This window comes from Phacochoerus africanus, chromosome 3, assembly GCF_016906955.1.
Source record: "Phacochoerus africanus isolate WHEZ1 chromosome 3, ROS_Pafr_v1, whole genome shotgun sequence".
Classification (NCBI taxonomy): domain Eukaryota; kingdom Metazoa; phylum Chordata; class Mammalia; order Artiodactyla; family Suidae; genus Phacochoerus; species Phacochoerus africanus.
Window position 1 is genome coordinate 97,756,607 of NC_062546.1, and position 14,563 is coordinate 97,771,169.

A 14,563-nucleotide genomic window follows, 5' to 3' on the forward strand; every position below is an offset into this window, starting at 1 on the left:
GGCACTAATAGTAGAGACCTTCTTCCAGAACCTTCTCCATCAAGAGAAGAAAACCAAAAGCAGCAACCAACGGCTGTACACCTGGCACTGCCCAGAGCAGCTGGAGCTCAGGGCAGATGCACACACACGCCTGCCAACTCCAGTCTCCAGAGGCTCTGATGAGCCACAGCCCCCAGGCAGCAAGGCCTGTGGGCAAGGGACCGAGCTCCCTGATTCCACCTCTCCCTCTGAGCCTCTGCTGAGGCACCACTGCCCAACCTGTGCAGCCAGGGGGCTGGGTACTCCATCACATGATGCCATCGGGTGACCCTGCGGCCGCCTCCTTCGGATGGCAGGATGGATAGGGACGTAGGTGGGGAGGGCACCTGCTGGGTGGTCTGGCTGCAGAGCCCACGGGGGGCTGGGAGGGTACACCTTCCAGCACCCGCAAGGCGCCTGGACTCTGCAGTGGGCATTCCTGAAGCTGCCTCTGCTAAGACAGGGAGCCCACAGTGTGTGTGAGAGAGCACACACATGTTCAAGTGTGCACACAGGTGAGTCTGTGTCTGAGTGGGGAGGGTTCTCCACTTTTGAAAATCCAGTTTCTATGGTAACACTCATGGCTCCTTGACATGGCCTGAAGGTCAGCCCAAGTGAAACCTGGAGGCCATGTGGTGACGCTGGGATACCAGCCTGACACCCTGTGAGCAGGTGGCTCAAGGTCCCTAATCAGTGGGTTTAAAATGAATCAAAGGGAGCCCACCCTGGAGCCTGAGCCCACAGGGAAGCCCTTTAGAACGTGGCCCTCCCAGCCTCCTGCCACCTCCAGGGAACTACTGTGGGCGGGAAGGGGCTTGGGGTCCTCAGGAGTTGGAAGCAGCCCCTGGTGGCAACCAGTGAGGAATCTAGGACTGCAGCCCCACAAGCACAGGAAGCCTGCCTGCAGCCTAGGAGGCCCTGGGCCCAGCACACAGCTGGCCAAACATGGGCCCGACCACTGCCTCTGGGGGCAATAAAAGGCCACTGGGTTTGCGGTCATCTGTCACGCAGAAGCAGACAGGCAGTCCCCCGCTGTGTGAGTCCTGGGAGTCCTCATCCTGTGAAGGTGAGCAGTGCCTATGTTTCTTACTTCGGAGCCTGACGTATCATCAGGTTTGTGAATGAGAAGATGCGCTCCCTGGAAAAAAATGGGCACAGCAAGCACTGGACGGAGAAAACCCAGAACCAGTCCAAGCGGGGGTGGGCAAAGCCAGGGCAGGTATCCTCGCAAACACTGAGCCTCAGGGTCAGGGTGCAGAAGAGGCCAGACGCTGCCACCTCTTTGGGAAGCGGGAAAGGCTGGGCTACCTTCTGATACAGTTGTTGCGTGTCAGCGAGCTGAGCAGAGTTCCCTGTGGTCTTGCAAGTGCTTTGTCTCCTTCATTGGTATGGTTTACAGAGAACAAGCGACATGGACTGAATGAATATTTTGCAAATTGCAAAAGATAACTCGATATAATTATCATCCCACTTCAACCACACTGGGAGAAACAGATCAGTGTGTTTATCCCGACAGAGACCAGGTTCACTTGTTTTTTGTCTCTAGCAGAGGCGTTTTTCTTTTTGAAATTAGAATGATACACAAAACTGAGGAGCCCTCATTATCCCAGCTGCTCAATGACACCCCCGTCCTCTATACTTGAGGGGGTGGCCAGGGAAATAGACAAAGGAAAGGCCAGTGACCTGACAGGAGAGGTCACAGAGATTCTGAGCTGAGGCCAGAAAGAATCAAGTAAAGGGTCAAGTCTTATCTGCACACTTGAGGTTTTCCCTGGAATCCATCAGTGGTGCATTAACTTGAAGACATGGAAAAGATGTCAACTGTTTATAACTGAAAGACACAAACCAGACGTTGAGAATTAACAGGAAATTATGAATCTGCCAATATTTAGTTTATTTTCACATTGGCCAATGTGTCATTAATTAATAGTCACCTCTATGGGAAGATTACAACCTGGCACGTCAGAAAGTCAGGTGGGAGCAGCTGGTGGATGCCTGCCAGTGAGTAGCCCCTCAGCCCTATGCAGGAAGAGGCATGACTCCTGGGTCTCCTATCTCATGGACACAGTGTCTCAGGGAGGGGGAAGATGCCGAGGTGGCAGGAGGTCACGTCTCTGCTGAAGGGACATGAGACGAAGGCTGTCGTGGGTGTGGACAGGATGCTACCCACAGCTCCCACTTCAGAGTGAGGCTACATCCAGTTTTCAGGTCCATGGAGTTGGTGGACCATCACCCACTCCAAGGAGGCAGCCCTGGGCACTAGTGAGCCTGTCCTGGATGATGACTTGTCTTGGTTGGTGGCTTGTCCTGGTAGGTGGCCTGTTCTGGTTGCTGGCCCATCCTGGTTGGTGGCCCATCCTAGTTGGTGAGCTCATCCTGGTCAGTGACCCATCCTGGTCAGTAGGCTGTCCTGGTCAGTGGCTCCACTTACCAACCTTCATTAAGCTTGGGGTGCTTTGCAGCAACCATTCTCAAGCTGATGGATCTGCAGAACCAGTAGGGAATCCTCCAGAAGGTTCTACTCAGTGGTACAGATGCTTCTTAAGGACATGGAAGGGGGAAGAGAAGAGGAACTCTGGAGGATAGGGCATCAACAGTGAAAGGAAGCAGGTAAAATGATCTTTTATAGATGCTATGATCTTACATGTGGAAAACTAAAGATCTCACACACACACACAACTGTGAGAGCTAATATATGAACTCAGCACTAGCAGGACACAAAATCAATATAAAAATCAGTTGTACTTCTACAAACTAGCAATGAACAATCTGTAAAGGAAATTAAAACAGTTCTACTTATGGGAACATGTCTCAACATAATAAAAGCTATTTATGAAAAACCCACAGCCAATGTTAATACTCAGTGGTGAAAAGCTGAAAGCTTTCCCACTAAAATCTGGAACAAGACAAGGATGCCCACTCTCAGTACATCTATTCAGCATAGTATAGAAAGGCCTAGCCACAGCAATCAAAGAACAAGAAATTTCCTATTCAAATTGGAAAGGAATAGGTGAAATTGTCATTATTTGCATATGACGTGATACTATATATAGAAAACCTTAAAGATGCCACACAAAAACACTAGAATTGATAAAGGAATTCAGCAATGTAGCAGGATACACGATTAACATAAAGAAATCAATTGCATTTCTTTACACTAACAATGGAATATTAGAAAGGAAATGTAAACAATTTCCTTAAAAAAAAAATTAGGAACAAACCTCACCAAGGAGGTGAATGACTTATATGCTAAGAGGTATAAAACATTGACAAAGGAAACTGAAGGTGATTCAAAGAAATGGAAAAATATCCCATGCTCTTGCACGGAAAGAATTAAAATTGTCAAAATGGCCATATTACTCAAAGCAATCTACAAATTTAATGTGATCCCTATCAAATTACCCATGAAATTTTTCACAGAACTAGAACAAATAATCCAAAAATTTATATGGAACCATAAAAGACCCAGAATCGGCAAAAAAAAAGAAAAAAAAGAAAAAAAAGAGAGAGAACAAAGCTGCAGGCATAACTCTCCCAGACTTCAGGCAATATTACAAAGCTACAATAATCAAAACAGCATGGTACTGGTACAAAAACAGACATACAGATCAATGGAATAGAATAGAGAGCCCAGAAATAAACTCAGACACCTATAGTCAATTAATCTTTGACAAGGGAAGCAAGAATATAAAATGGGAAAAAGTCTCCTCAGCAAGTGGTGCTGAGAAAATTGGATAGCTGCATATAAATCAATGAAACTAGAACACACCCTTACACCATGTATGAAATCTCAAAATGGCTAAAAGACTTAAATGTAATATAGGATACCATAAAGCTCCTAGAAGAGAAAATAGGCAGAACATTCTCTGACATACACTGTACCACTGTTTTCTTAGCTTGGTCTCCCAAGGTGATAGAAATAAAAACAAAAATAAACAAATGGGAAATAATCAAGCTTATAAGCTTTTGAACAGCAAAGGAAGCAATGAAAAGACAACCTACAGAATGCAAGCAAACATTTGCAAATGATGCCACTGACAAGGGCTTAATCTCCAAAATACACAAACAGCTCATACAGCTTAATAACAGAACCCTGAACAACCCAATCAAAAAATGTACAGAAGACCTAAATAGACATTTCTCCAAAGAAGAATTACTGATGATTAATAGGCAAATGAAAAGATGTTCAACATGGCTAATTATTAGAGAAATGGATATCAAAACTATTGTGAGATATCACCTCACACCTATCAGAATGGTCATCATCAAAAAGTCTACAAATAACAAATGCTAGAGATGGTACTGAGAAAAGGGAACCCTCTTACTCTGCTGGGAATGTAAATTGGTGCAGCCACCATGGAAAACAGTATGGAGGTGCCTTAAAAAAACTAAAAATAGAGTTGTCATATGATCCAGCAATCCTACTCCTGGGTATATATCTGGACAAAACTATAAATTCAAAAATATACATGCACCCCCATGTTCACAAGCAGTACTACCCACAATAGCCAAGATATACATGGAAGCAACTTAAATATCTACAGAGAAATAGATAAAAAAAGATTGTTACATATATACAATGGAATACTACTCAGCCATAAAAAGAATGAAATAATGCCATTTGCAACAACGTGGATGGGCCTAGAGATTACCATACTAAGTGAAATAAGTCAGAAAGAGAAAGACAAATACCATATAATATCACTTATATGTGGAATATAAAAAATAGTACAAATGAACTTATTTACAAAACAGAAACAGGCCCACAGACAGAAAACAAACTTACAGTTACCAAGGGTGTCAGGGAGGGATAAGTTAGGAGTTTAGGATTAGCAGATGCAAACTATTATAAATGGGATGGATAAGCAACAAGGTCCTACTGTGTAGCACAGGGAACTATATTCAATATTCTGTGATAAATCATAATGGAAAAGAATATGAAAAAAGAACATACACATATGTATAACTGAATCACTTTGCTGTACACCAGAAACTAAAACAAATCAACTACACTTCAATAGAAATACATTTTTGAAAAATTCCATCAGAAAGATTAAAATATAACATCAGAAACATTATAATACTTAGAAGTAAGTTTAGGGAGTTCCTGTCATGCCACAGACATTCGTTTCGTGGAAACGAATCCGACTAGGAACCATGAGGTTGTGGGTTCAATCCTTGGCCTCGCTCAGTGGGTTAAGGATCTGGTGTTGCCATGAGCTGTGGTATAGGTCACAGATGCGGCTTAGATCTGGTGTTGCTGTGGCTCTGGTGTAGGCCAGCAGCTACAGTTCTGATTATATCCCTAGCCTGGGAACCTCCATATGCCATGGGTGTGGCTCTAAAAGGACAAAAGACCAAAAAAAAAAAAAAGGAGTAAGTTTAGGAGTTCCCATCATGGTGCAGTGGGAACAAATCTGACTAGGAACCATGAGGTTTCAGGTTCAATCCCTGGTCTTACTCAGTGGGTTAAGGATCTGGCGTTGCTGTGAGCTGTGGTATAGGTCACAGACGTGGCTTGGATCTGGCGTTGCTGTGGCTTTAGCGTAGGCCAGCAGCTACAGCTCCGATTAGACCCCTACCCTGGGAACGGCCCTATGCTGTGGGTGAATCCCTAAAAAGACAAAAGCCAAAAAATAAAAATAAAAAAAAGACAAAAGTAAGTTTAGTAAAGGAAAGACTTCTATACTGAATACCATAAAACATTGCTAATAGAAATTTAAGACATTAACACATCCTGTGTTTAGGAACTGGAAGGCTTAATATTGTTAATAAGATGTCAATATTACCCAAAGCCATGTGCAGATTCAATGCAATCTCTATCAAAATCCCAATGGAGTTTTTTCCAAAAATAGAAAAACCCAGCCTAAAACTCATACAGAATCCCAAGGGATCCCAACCAAATAGCTAAAACAATCTTGAAAAATAACAAACTTGGAGGACTCACACTTTCAGATCTTAGAACTTACTACAAAGCTACAGCAACCAAAACAGTGTGGCACAGGCATAAGGACAGATACATAGACCAATGGAACAGAACAGACTCAGAAATGAACTCTCACATATGTGGCCAATCTACATTTGACAAGGTGTCAAGACCATCTAAACAGAAAGGACTGCCTCTTCCAACGTGCACTGTTGGGAAACTGGATATCCACAAGCAAAAGAATGAAACTGGATCTTTACCTTATACCATGCATAAAAATTAACTGAAACTGCATCAAAGACCTAAATGTAAGAATTGTAAAAAACTATAAAACTCTCAGGAAAAAAAAATAGGGAAAAATGTTTATGATACTAGTTTGACAATTATTTCCTAAATATGACAGCAGAAACATAAGAAACAAAGGAAACAATAGATAAATTAGTCTTCATCAAAATTAAAAACTTTGGTGCAAATAGTACTACTAAGAAAGTGAAAAGACAAGCCACATGATGGGAGAAAATATTTTCAAATCATTGATCTGATAAAAGATTAATATCCAGAATATATAAAGAACACTTATAATTCAATGACAAAAAGTTAGTACTCTAATTCAAAAATGGGCAACAACTTCCACAGGCATTTCTCCAAGGAAGAGAATGGCCAGTGGGCACACAGAAAGCATCAAGTGATGCCACTAGGATGGCTGCTATCAGAAAAGGGACCACAACAGGTGTTGGTGAGGACGTAGAGAACTGGTGAGGACTGACCATAGCCTGGCAGTCTCTCAAGGTGTTAGCGCAGAGTTACTGTATGAAACAGTGATTCCCTTCCGAGAAGAATGCAAACAAATGTCCATGTGGAATTTTGCACATGATGTTCACAGTAACATTATTCATAACAGGAAATGGGGAAAACAACCCAAGTGTCCATGGCTGGATGGTGGATAAAAGTGATGTGCATATACCACAGTGGAACATTTTCCAGCCTTAAAAGGGAGAGTGGTAATGACTCACAACATTGTGAATGTACTTAACGCCACTGAATTGTACATTTAAAAAACGGCTAAAATGGCAAATTTTACCTTAGAATATTTTACCATAATAAAAAGTATATTTTCATGGATAAAGTCCAATCCTGTCCTAAAACAATGCACCAATTAGTGTTTTTTTTTTTGTCTTTTTGCCATTTTTTTGGGCCGCTCCCAAGGCATATGGAGGTTCCCAGGCTAGGGGTTGAATTGGAGCTGTAGCCGCAGGCCTACGCCAAAGCCACAGCAACGTAGGATCTGAGCCGCATCTGCAACCTACACCACAGCTCACGGCAACGTCGGATCGTTAACCCACTGAGCAAGGGCAGGGATCGAACCCGCAACCTCACGGTTCCTAGTCGGATTTGTTAACCACTGCGCCACGACAGGAACTCCATCCAATTAGTGTTTTTAAAACTCTGTCGTGCTGAAGACTGGTGATGGCTTCCATAAAAAAAGGAAGATCAAATAGGAAAAACGTGTGTGATGTTATTCTCAAAGTAAAGAGGAAAAAAAGGAAGAAAATAACAAATTCTGCTAGAATCAAACTACTTAAACAAGAATATTTTAATACTCATATAGCATTTTTAGACAGTCTTTCAGACACAAAGTTTATATAAAACTATAAAAATATATGTAACAGCTTCAAACTATACAGTTTATTCAATTTAACAGAATGCCCATGAATCACAAAAACAGGATTTCCCATTGGCTCAGTGGCTCAGTGGGTTGGGAGCCCAAATAGTATCCATGAAGATGAGGGTTTGATCCTGGCCTTGCTCAGTGGGTTGAAGGATCAGGCGTTTCTGAGAGCTGTGGTATAGGTTATAGATGCAGCTTGGATCCCGCATTGCTGTGGCTGTAGTGTAGATCGGCAGCTACAGCTCTTATTCTACCCCTAGCCTGGGAACTTCCATATGCTGCAGGTGTGGCCCTAAATTAAAAAAAAAGAAAAAAGAAAGAAAAGAAAAAAAAAGAAAAGCAGAATCACTATGCAGTAATTTAAGACATATGCAATTTCAAAAAATTTTCAATTTTATCCCAATTTCTCATTTAAAGTCTCAGACTACATCTTACCTATTATGTATAAACATATGAATAAATAATATGGCAGAAATGTCTTCAGAGTTCTTAGGGTTTGGGTTACAAATAAAATTTAGGGAATTTCATCTTCTTTATGAATAGGAAGCAAGTCTTAGTCCATTTCACATCTGTCTTTTCTGTTTTCTTATTAAATATAAGCTCTTCTTAGATATATTGATTTTATTCATTGTTTTTTTCAGGAAGGATATGTGTGATCCAGTAGTTAAAGAAAGCTGAGATTACTCGGGCATAGTCTGGAGAGCAAAAACAAAACAGGACAAAAAATAAAATAAAACAAAAGAATCCAAAGAGAAAAATTGGAAGTTATTATTTTTGTGGATATTAGTCTTTAGGCCCCAAGAAAACCCTAGAATAATGTAATAATACATAACACGGATGTTGAAATGACGTTGCTTGTGAAGCACATTTGTGACTCCTACAGTACAGGTGAGTCTGGAATATGTGTATTTTACTTGGGTTACAAGTTGTTAGACCTGAACTTTCCAACATCACATGCAATATTCCTTCCATGTTTAGCATCTGAGCTCAAAGAAAACCACATACACACAAAATGAAACATCAAAGGAAAGAAGTCTACATCAAAGGTGGACACAATAGCAAGAATTGAGAAGCACAACCCAAAGTGAGGTGGGCTGGGTGGATGGCACTCAGTTCTGAGGAAACTGTCCCAGGAGTGGCCGGCAGGGGCCTCGCACCCAGTAAAGACGCTGGCTGCCGGAACTCCAGGTCCCTGTTGCCCAAGCCACCACCTACTTTCCAGCGGGGGGGCAGTTCCCACCTCGCACACTCCACGCAGAAGCTCATCTCCTGTGGAAGCCCACGGCTGCCTGGCCCTCCAGCCCTGGGCTCCTGCCTGATGGCCCCTAACTTGTAGGCAGAGGGCTGGGGAGGGGAGTGCCTCACAGTGTGTGAGCTCAACGCTATAGAAACACAGAACTGCTCCATCCTGGCCAGTGAAAAGTGACTATGGCTAGCAGAGAGGATGCCCCTGGGCTGCTATTAAAGGCTCTCATTCCCCTGCTTTGCCTCAGAGAGACACGCCTACTAATTAAACTCTATAAGCCAGTTTTATGGAAAAGAAGATGCCTTCAGAGCGCTAAATCTGAATTGGAAAGAACCAATATCTGAAAATAAAGCTTCGCCATTTATAAGATTTTATTTTACAAAGTAGCTTGACATAGAAAAACTCTGAATGCACATCCTACATGCACTGAAAAGGAATTCATTTTTATAGACTTAAGTGCTTCATACCTAGTTTTAGTTCCACCAAGGGCTTAAAGTACATGCGCTCATAGGCAGACCCCGCCCAGTGGTTTCAATGTAAGAAGGAAGAAAAGCATTTCTGCTAACCCCCCACTTGCTGCCCCAGATGCTTCTGATGTGTTTCAGAGCCATGCTCAAGGAACTCAATGAAAATTTAACATTTGAAATGATTTATTTTCATCTCCTAAAAACTTCATATTAGTTTAACTTAAAATTGGCTTTTTGCAATTTGAGATAAAACTTTCTTATGCAAATGTAAATTTTAAAATACCTACTATAGCAGGCCTGACAACCAACAGTAAGGAAAGAGCAAGGCTCTGGATCCCGGAACTGGGTCCTGAGCACCCCGTTGCTCTCCTCATGTGTAGGGCTCTGCCAGCTGCACCCCTGCATCGGGGTCTCCCCACCCAGAGCTGCTCCCATGGCAGCTCTCCCTCCTCCTTCCATCCTTTGGCCAGTAGCCTTCCCAGGCCTGAATCCCGCCACACCTGGACCAACAGGCACCCCCCCCCAACCTGTCCTGGCTGACACCCCCACCTGCTCCATGGATGCCCTTTCCTGCCTCAGGACGGGTGCAGGCTCCACCGTGGGACTCAGGCCAGAGACATCCCACATCTGGTCAGCAGGGGAATGACCAAAACCCCACTGGTGTCCTGACTCTCTCCAGTCTGAATCCAGCAGATGGAAAGACCCTGCACTCAATGCCTCCCACCGTACTAGCCTCCCAGAGGAGCCCACTCTCCCGGGACCAAGGCCACCAAACGCATGACCTCCAGGGCCCTGCCTGCCCCCACACCCTGATGGCCCCCCTGTGCTCCTTCTCCCTCTGGCTCACTCTGTCTCTGCTGGAAGCAGGCACAAGGGCAGGTCTCCCCCACACTCACCCACAGTGGGGGCAGAGCCCCACAGGGCACAGGCCAGGGCCCCTTACAAATAAGGTCCTGGATGTCTGGGGAGGCAGGCCACCCTGAGACCCCGGGTCCACCTCTCCCACTATCCCAACCCCCAGCCCCTGCCTCACTAATTATACTGATGCCATAGTGCTTTACTGTTGGCTTGACTGTTAGTTCCTGTGACCAGATGTGACACGTGACTGCCTTGACCCTTCAGCTGGACCAGGAGGGAGACATGCATGGCACTTGTCTAGAGACTTGCTGCTGGGTGACCCACTGAACCACTTCACCCACTCAACTGAAAGTGTCCAGGAGTTCCCGTTGTGGCTCAGTGGTTAACACATCCGACTAGGAACCATGAGGTTGCGGGTTCGGTCCCCGCCCTTGCTCAGTGGGTTAAGGATGCGGTGTTGCCGTGAGCTGTGGTGTAGGTTGCAGATGCAGCTCGGATCCCTCATTGCTGTGGCTCTGGCGTAGGCTGGTGGCTACAGCTCCGATTTGACCCCTAGCCTGGGAACCTCCATATGCCGCAGGTGCGGCTGTACAAAAAGCAAAAAGACAAAAAAAAAAAAGTGTCCAGCGCCTTCTCTGGGTCCTGCATGGGCTCTGCTCTTTGCCACTCAGAGCAGCGCCCTCAAGAGTCCTACCCTCTGGTTTCTCTGGCCAGAATATTCCCACCATGGCCCATTTCAAGCTGCCTATGTGACGTCCCCACCCATGGTGGTGTGAAGGCAGGAGCACAGCTGTCCCCCTGCACTTCACAGTTTGCACAGAATGGGTCCCCAACAAAGGACAAGGTAGCAGAAAAGAAAACTCATAGACCAACTCTCTTTAACTGTAGGGGTTCAGAAAGGCAGACCAAGATATTTGGAGGATGGAAAGAATGGGCCTTCTCCAAATCTAGCAGAGAAGGAAAAGGGAAAAAGAAACGAACTCCGGCACTTCCATTTAAACTACAGAAGCTTTGGTCCTGAGGGTGGAGCTCATGGGTGTGAACAGTGGATTATGTATAGGCCTGTGCATATTGGGAGGCATTTTCACAGCACATATAGACACAAGAAGGATATTCCTCTGGAAGGCTCTGCTCTGCCAGCTCTATGTACACTTTGCATTTTCTGATTTGGGACTGTTTTGGTGGAGTGTGTGGTTTTCAGAGGCAAACCTAGGCTGGCATCTAAAGCAGCACAAAGAACATAGGACAACACATACCGGGTGGCAGCGAGCAGTGCTCTGGAAATACCTCTAGGGCTCTCTTCAATCTTTCAGTGTCTCGCAGAAGTAACAGCGTTTTCATGTGATCCAGGATGAACACGTCTGAGGAGGACATGCTGTGACTTTCAAGATGCTGAAACAGCTCTTCAGTGGTTTCCATAAGGACAGCAGAATCTGAATCCCTGGAGGCACCTAAACAAGGCAGGATCACTTAGAAATGCAAACTGAAGATGCGCTCTCACCGGAAAATAAAGCCTCCAACATTTGTTTGCACTTAGGATGATATGTTTGGGACATAAAAAGCCACCAGAAGGGATAATCAGAGCAGAACTTGGAAAAGTAAACAACAAAGTACAACTGCTGAATGACAGGGGAACGAGTTACGGGCACAGATCTTGTAAAGCTGCTCTAAGCGTTGCATGCACAGGAATTCTTGCTGAGCAGGGTTAGGGGGACATGAAGCTGGGCCCTCTGGCAGCCACACCCAGATCAAAGCTGCTGGGTGTTTGTGATGCTTCCGGGAGGTCAGGGAGCATCCCCTCCTTGCTGTGGCAGGCAGCCGTCCAAACACAAGGTGCCAAGTTCATTTCTGCACTAATCCTGCTTGGGGTTCACGGACCTTCATGGCCTCTGCCAACTTTGAAAGACCCCCCAGCTTTCCCCTCGTCCATGTCCCTCCCGCCCCGTCCCAGGCTGAGGCCTCTTCCCACATGTCTGTTATGCTCCTGTCTGCTGTCCTTTCCTCTCCCCCTTCACTCTGCACACTCCCTTCGGCCCACCTTCCAGTTGCTAATTGTCTTTTACACTCAATCTAACCTGCTGTTTGACCATATCGTTTTTTTTTTTTTTTTTGGTCATGTCTGTGGCATTTGTAAGTCTAACCTGCATCCCAGTAGTGACAACACCACATCCTTAGCCACTAGGCCACCAGAGGACGCTTTGTTTGAACTCGTCTTTGAGTTCTTAATTTCACTTATTTCTCAGGCCTAGAATTTCCATTTTATTATCCTAACAGATTTAAATTATCTGGCGAAAACTCTCCATTTTGAGTTTTTCTCCATTTTCTCCCAATATTTGGTTTTGGTGGTACAGTCCTGACCTTGCTGTGCCTGGCATGCTCCCCTGCAGGACTGGGAGAATCCCAGGGTTTGGCTGGCAACTCTTACTCCAGGGAGGTCCCCCCTTGGCCACGCTCGGAAGACAGAGGGGCAGTGGACTTGTCCACTCAGGGACCGCTGAACTCAAGCAGGTACCTACCTGCACCTGAGCACGGCCTATGTGCTGTACTGGGTCAGTCCAACCCAGTCAGCTTGGTCCCTCAAGACGTGACAAAGTCCAGCCTACCACTAGTAGGACCTCTGCTTCTCCTCTCACAGAACTGGCCCACCTGGCTGCTCTGAACCCTGCTGACCCTTCCCCAGGCCTCGCCCAAGCCCTTGTCCAGAGTGGCAGGCACCTTGAGGGAAGGAGGGCTGTGGGGTTCAGGCTCAGTGCCCTGGCCATCACCTCCTCTGGGATTTGTCCTCTCAGGCTTTTACTCAGCAGCTCTCAAGATTCTAAGTACACTTTCAAATGGGCTTTTCGTCCCCTTGGCAGGAGGGGCCATTTGCCCCGAGCCCTGCACCTCCCAACAGAGATCTCTCTGAACCTCTAGTCCTTCCCCTCAATGTACCAGCCATGCCACCTGTGAGTGGCATTGGGCTATTTGTCAAGGATGTTTTCAGCTTAAAACAAAGTGCTGACAAACAAGCTGAAGAGAAAAGGGTTAATATTCTTGGTTCAAATGGATCCATCAAGTATGGTATTTTTGCATCACTAAATCCATTCCTTACACCACAAATTATCACATAGCCAGTATTTCTTCACTCTGTTGGTGCTGGAGTCTGGATGTACTAACCCAGCAGGTACGCATCAGAATGGGAGGTGGCTTATCTCAGAGCCTCTGCCCTTGGCTCCTGGCCAGCACCTGCTGCTTCTTCCTGACCCATAGGGCAGCTGCCCGTGAAGTTCCATACAAAGGTAAGAAATTGCCACCCATTAGAATAAACCTAGAGTAAGTTCATCTCCTACATCAGTACAAATAGTGATCAGATACGCTTACTGTGAAACCGCAAGTCACACATGGAGCAAGTCAACGTGTGCCCTAGACAGAGAGCTGGACTTCTTCCATTTCTCTGCTGGCTGATGAAAAGGAACAAGAGTACATCAAAACCCCCAATCTGGATTTATCTTTTCTTTAGACGCATATCTGAGAATGCCAAGATATTCTGAAATCACACTATAGAGAAAAGAGAATGATGAGACCAATCTAGAGTGCCCCCACAGCTCCAAAGGGCCGGCTGGCTGTCTTTCTAGGTGAGCCTGGGGCAGAGGGCCAGCCCAGATCTTCACTGAGGTGAATTTAAATATGCAGATTTTGGCCTCAAAACTAACAACTTATTCTGAATACTGAATATTTTAATATGTTTTGGATTTTAAACATCTAAATATTTTTTACATTTGCTTATTTCCCCCAAATAAGTGGATGCCACTATTCAAAGGAACAACAGGAAAAAACATACCATCAAAAAAATAAATTTCTTGTGTTGACTTCAGAAAGTTTAGGATGCTATTTGCCTTTTCATTGGTATTTTTAATGTCTTCCTCCCCGGTGTCTGTAACCCCTTCCTTCTCTGCACCCCTTTCCTTCTCTGCATCTGTGGCTTCGAGGGCGGCCCTTTCCTCCTCCTCTGCATCTGGGGCTCTGTCCTCCTCTGCGCCCAGGGCTCCGTCCTCCTCTGTGTCTGGGGCGTCCTCCCCACCGCTTCCTCTCATGTCGTCCTGCCCGCTGCTGTTCTCCTCAGGCTGGTACATGAAGTTGACGCCAGAGGCTCCTGTTAGTAAGCCAGCTGCTTTCTTCCTTTTAATCTGCTGTTTCTTTTTCAGTTTCCTTTTTTTATTTTTGCTTATCATGGGGCCATCTGTGTGCCGTGGCTGCAATTTTTCTTGTAAAAGACTCTGTTGCTTCTCTAATTCTGCTTGTTCGACATGAATATTGGGATTTTTAAGTTTTTTCTTTGATTTATGCTTTCTAATTCTTCTTCTCTTTGGTTGCTCACAAAGATCCTGATCTATAAAGAC

At 45.1% G+C, this 14,563-nt stretch overlaps 1 protein-coding gene across 3 annotated transcripts in view; it reads right to left on the bottom strand.

Annotated features, from left to right (window-relative positions):
* Positions 1-1,888: 1,888 nt before the first annotated feature.
* Positions 1,889-14,563, bottom strand: part of ERICH1 (glutamate rich 1) — a 50,222-nt gene continuing 37,547 nt past the window's right edge. Inside the window, exons 4-6 of one of the 3 annotated variants that reach the window (XM_047772225.1) lie at positions 14,005-14,553; positions 11,441-11,635; positions 1,889-2,558 (exon numbers count right to left, since the gene is read on the bottom strand). In XM_047772225.1, coding sequence (XP_047628181.1) covers positions 2,446-2,558; positions 11,441-11,635; positions 14,005-14,553 — 857 coding nt within the window. In that variant the 3' untranslated portion in view covers positions 1,889-2,445. Of the gene's footprint in view, positions 2,559-7,909; positions 8,309-11,440; positions 11,636-14,004; positions 14,554-14,563 lie in introns of those variants that run through there. The other 2 variants (XM_047772227.1, XM_047772226.1) reach the window with 2 other exon arrangements.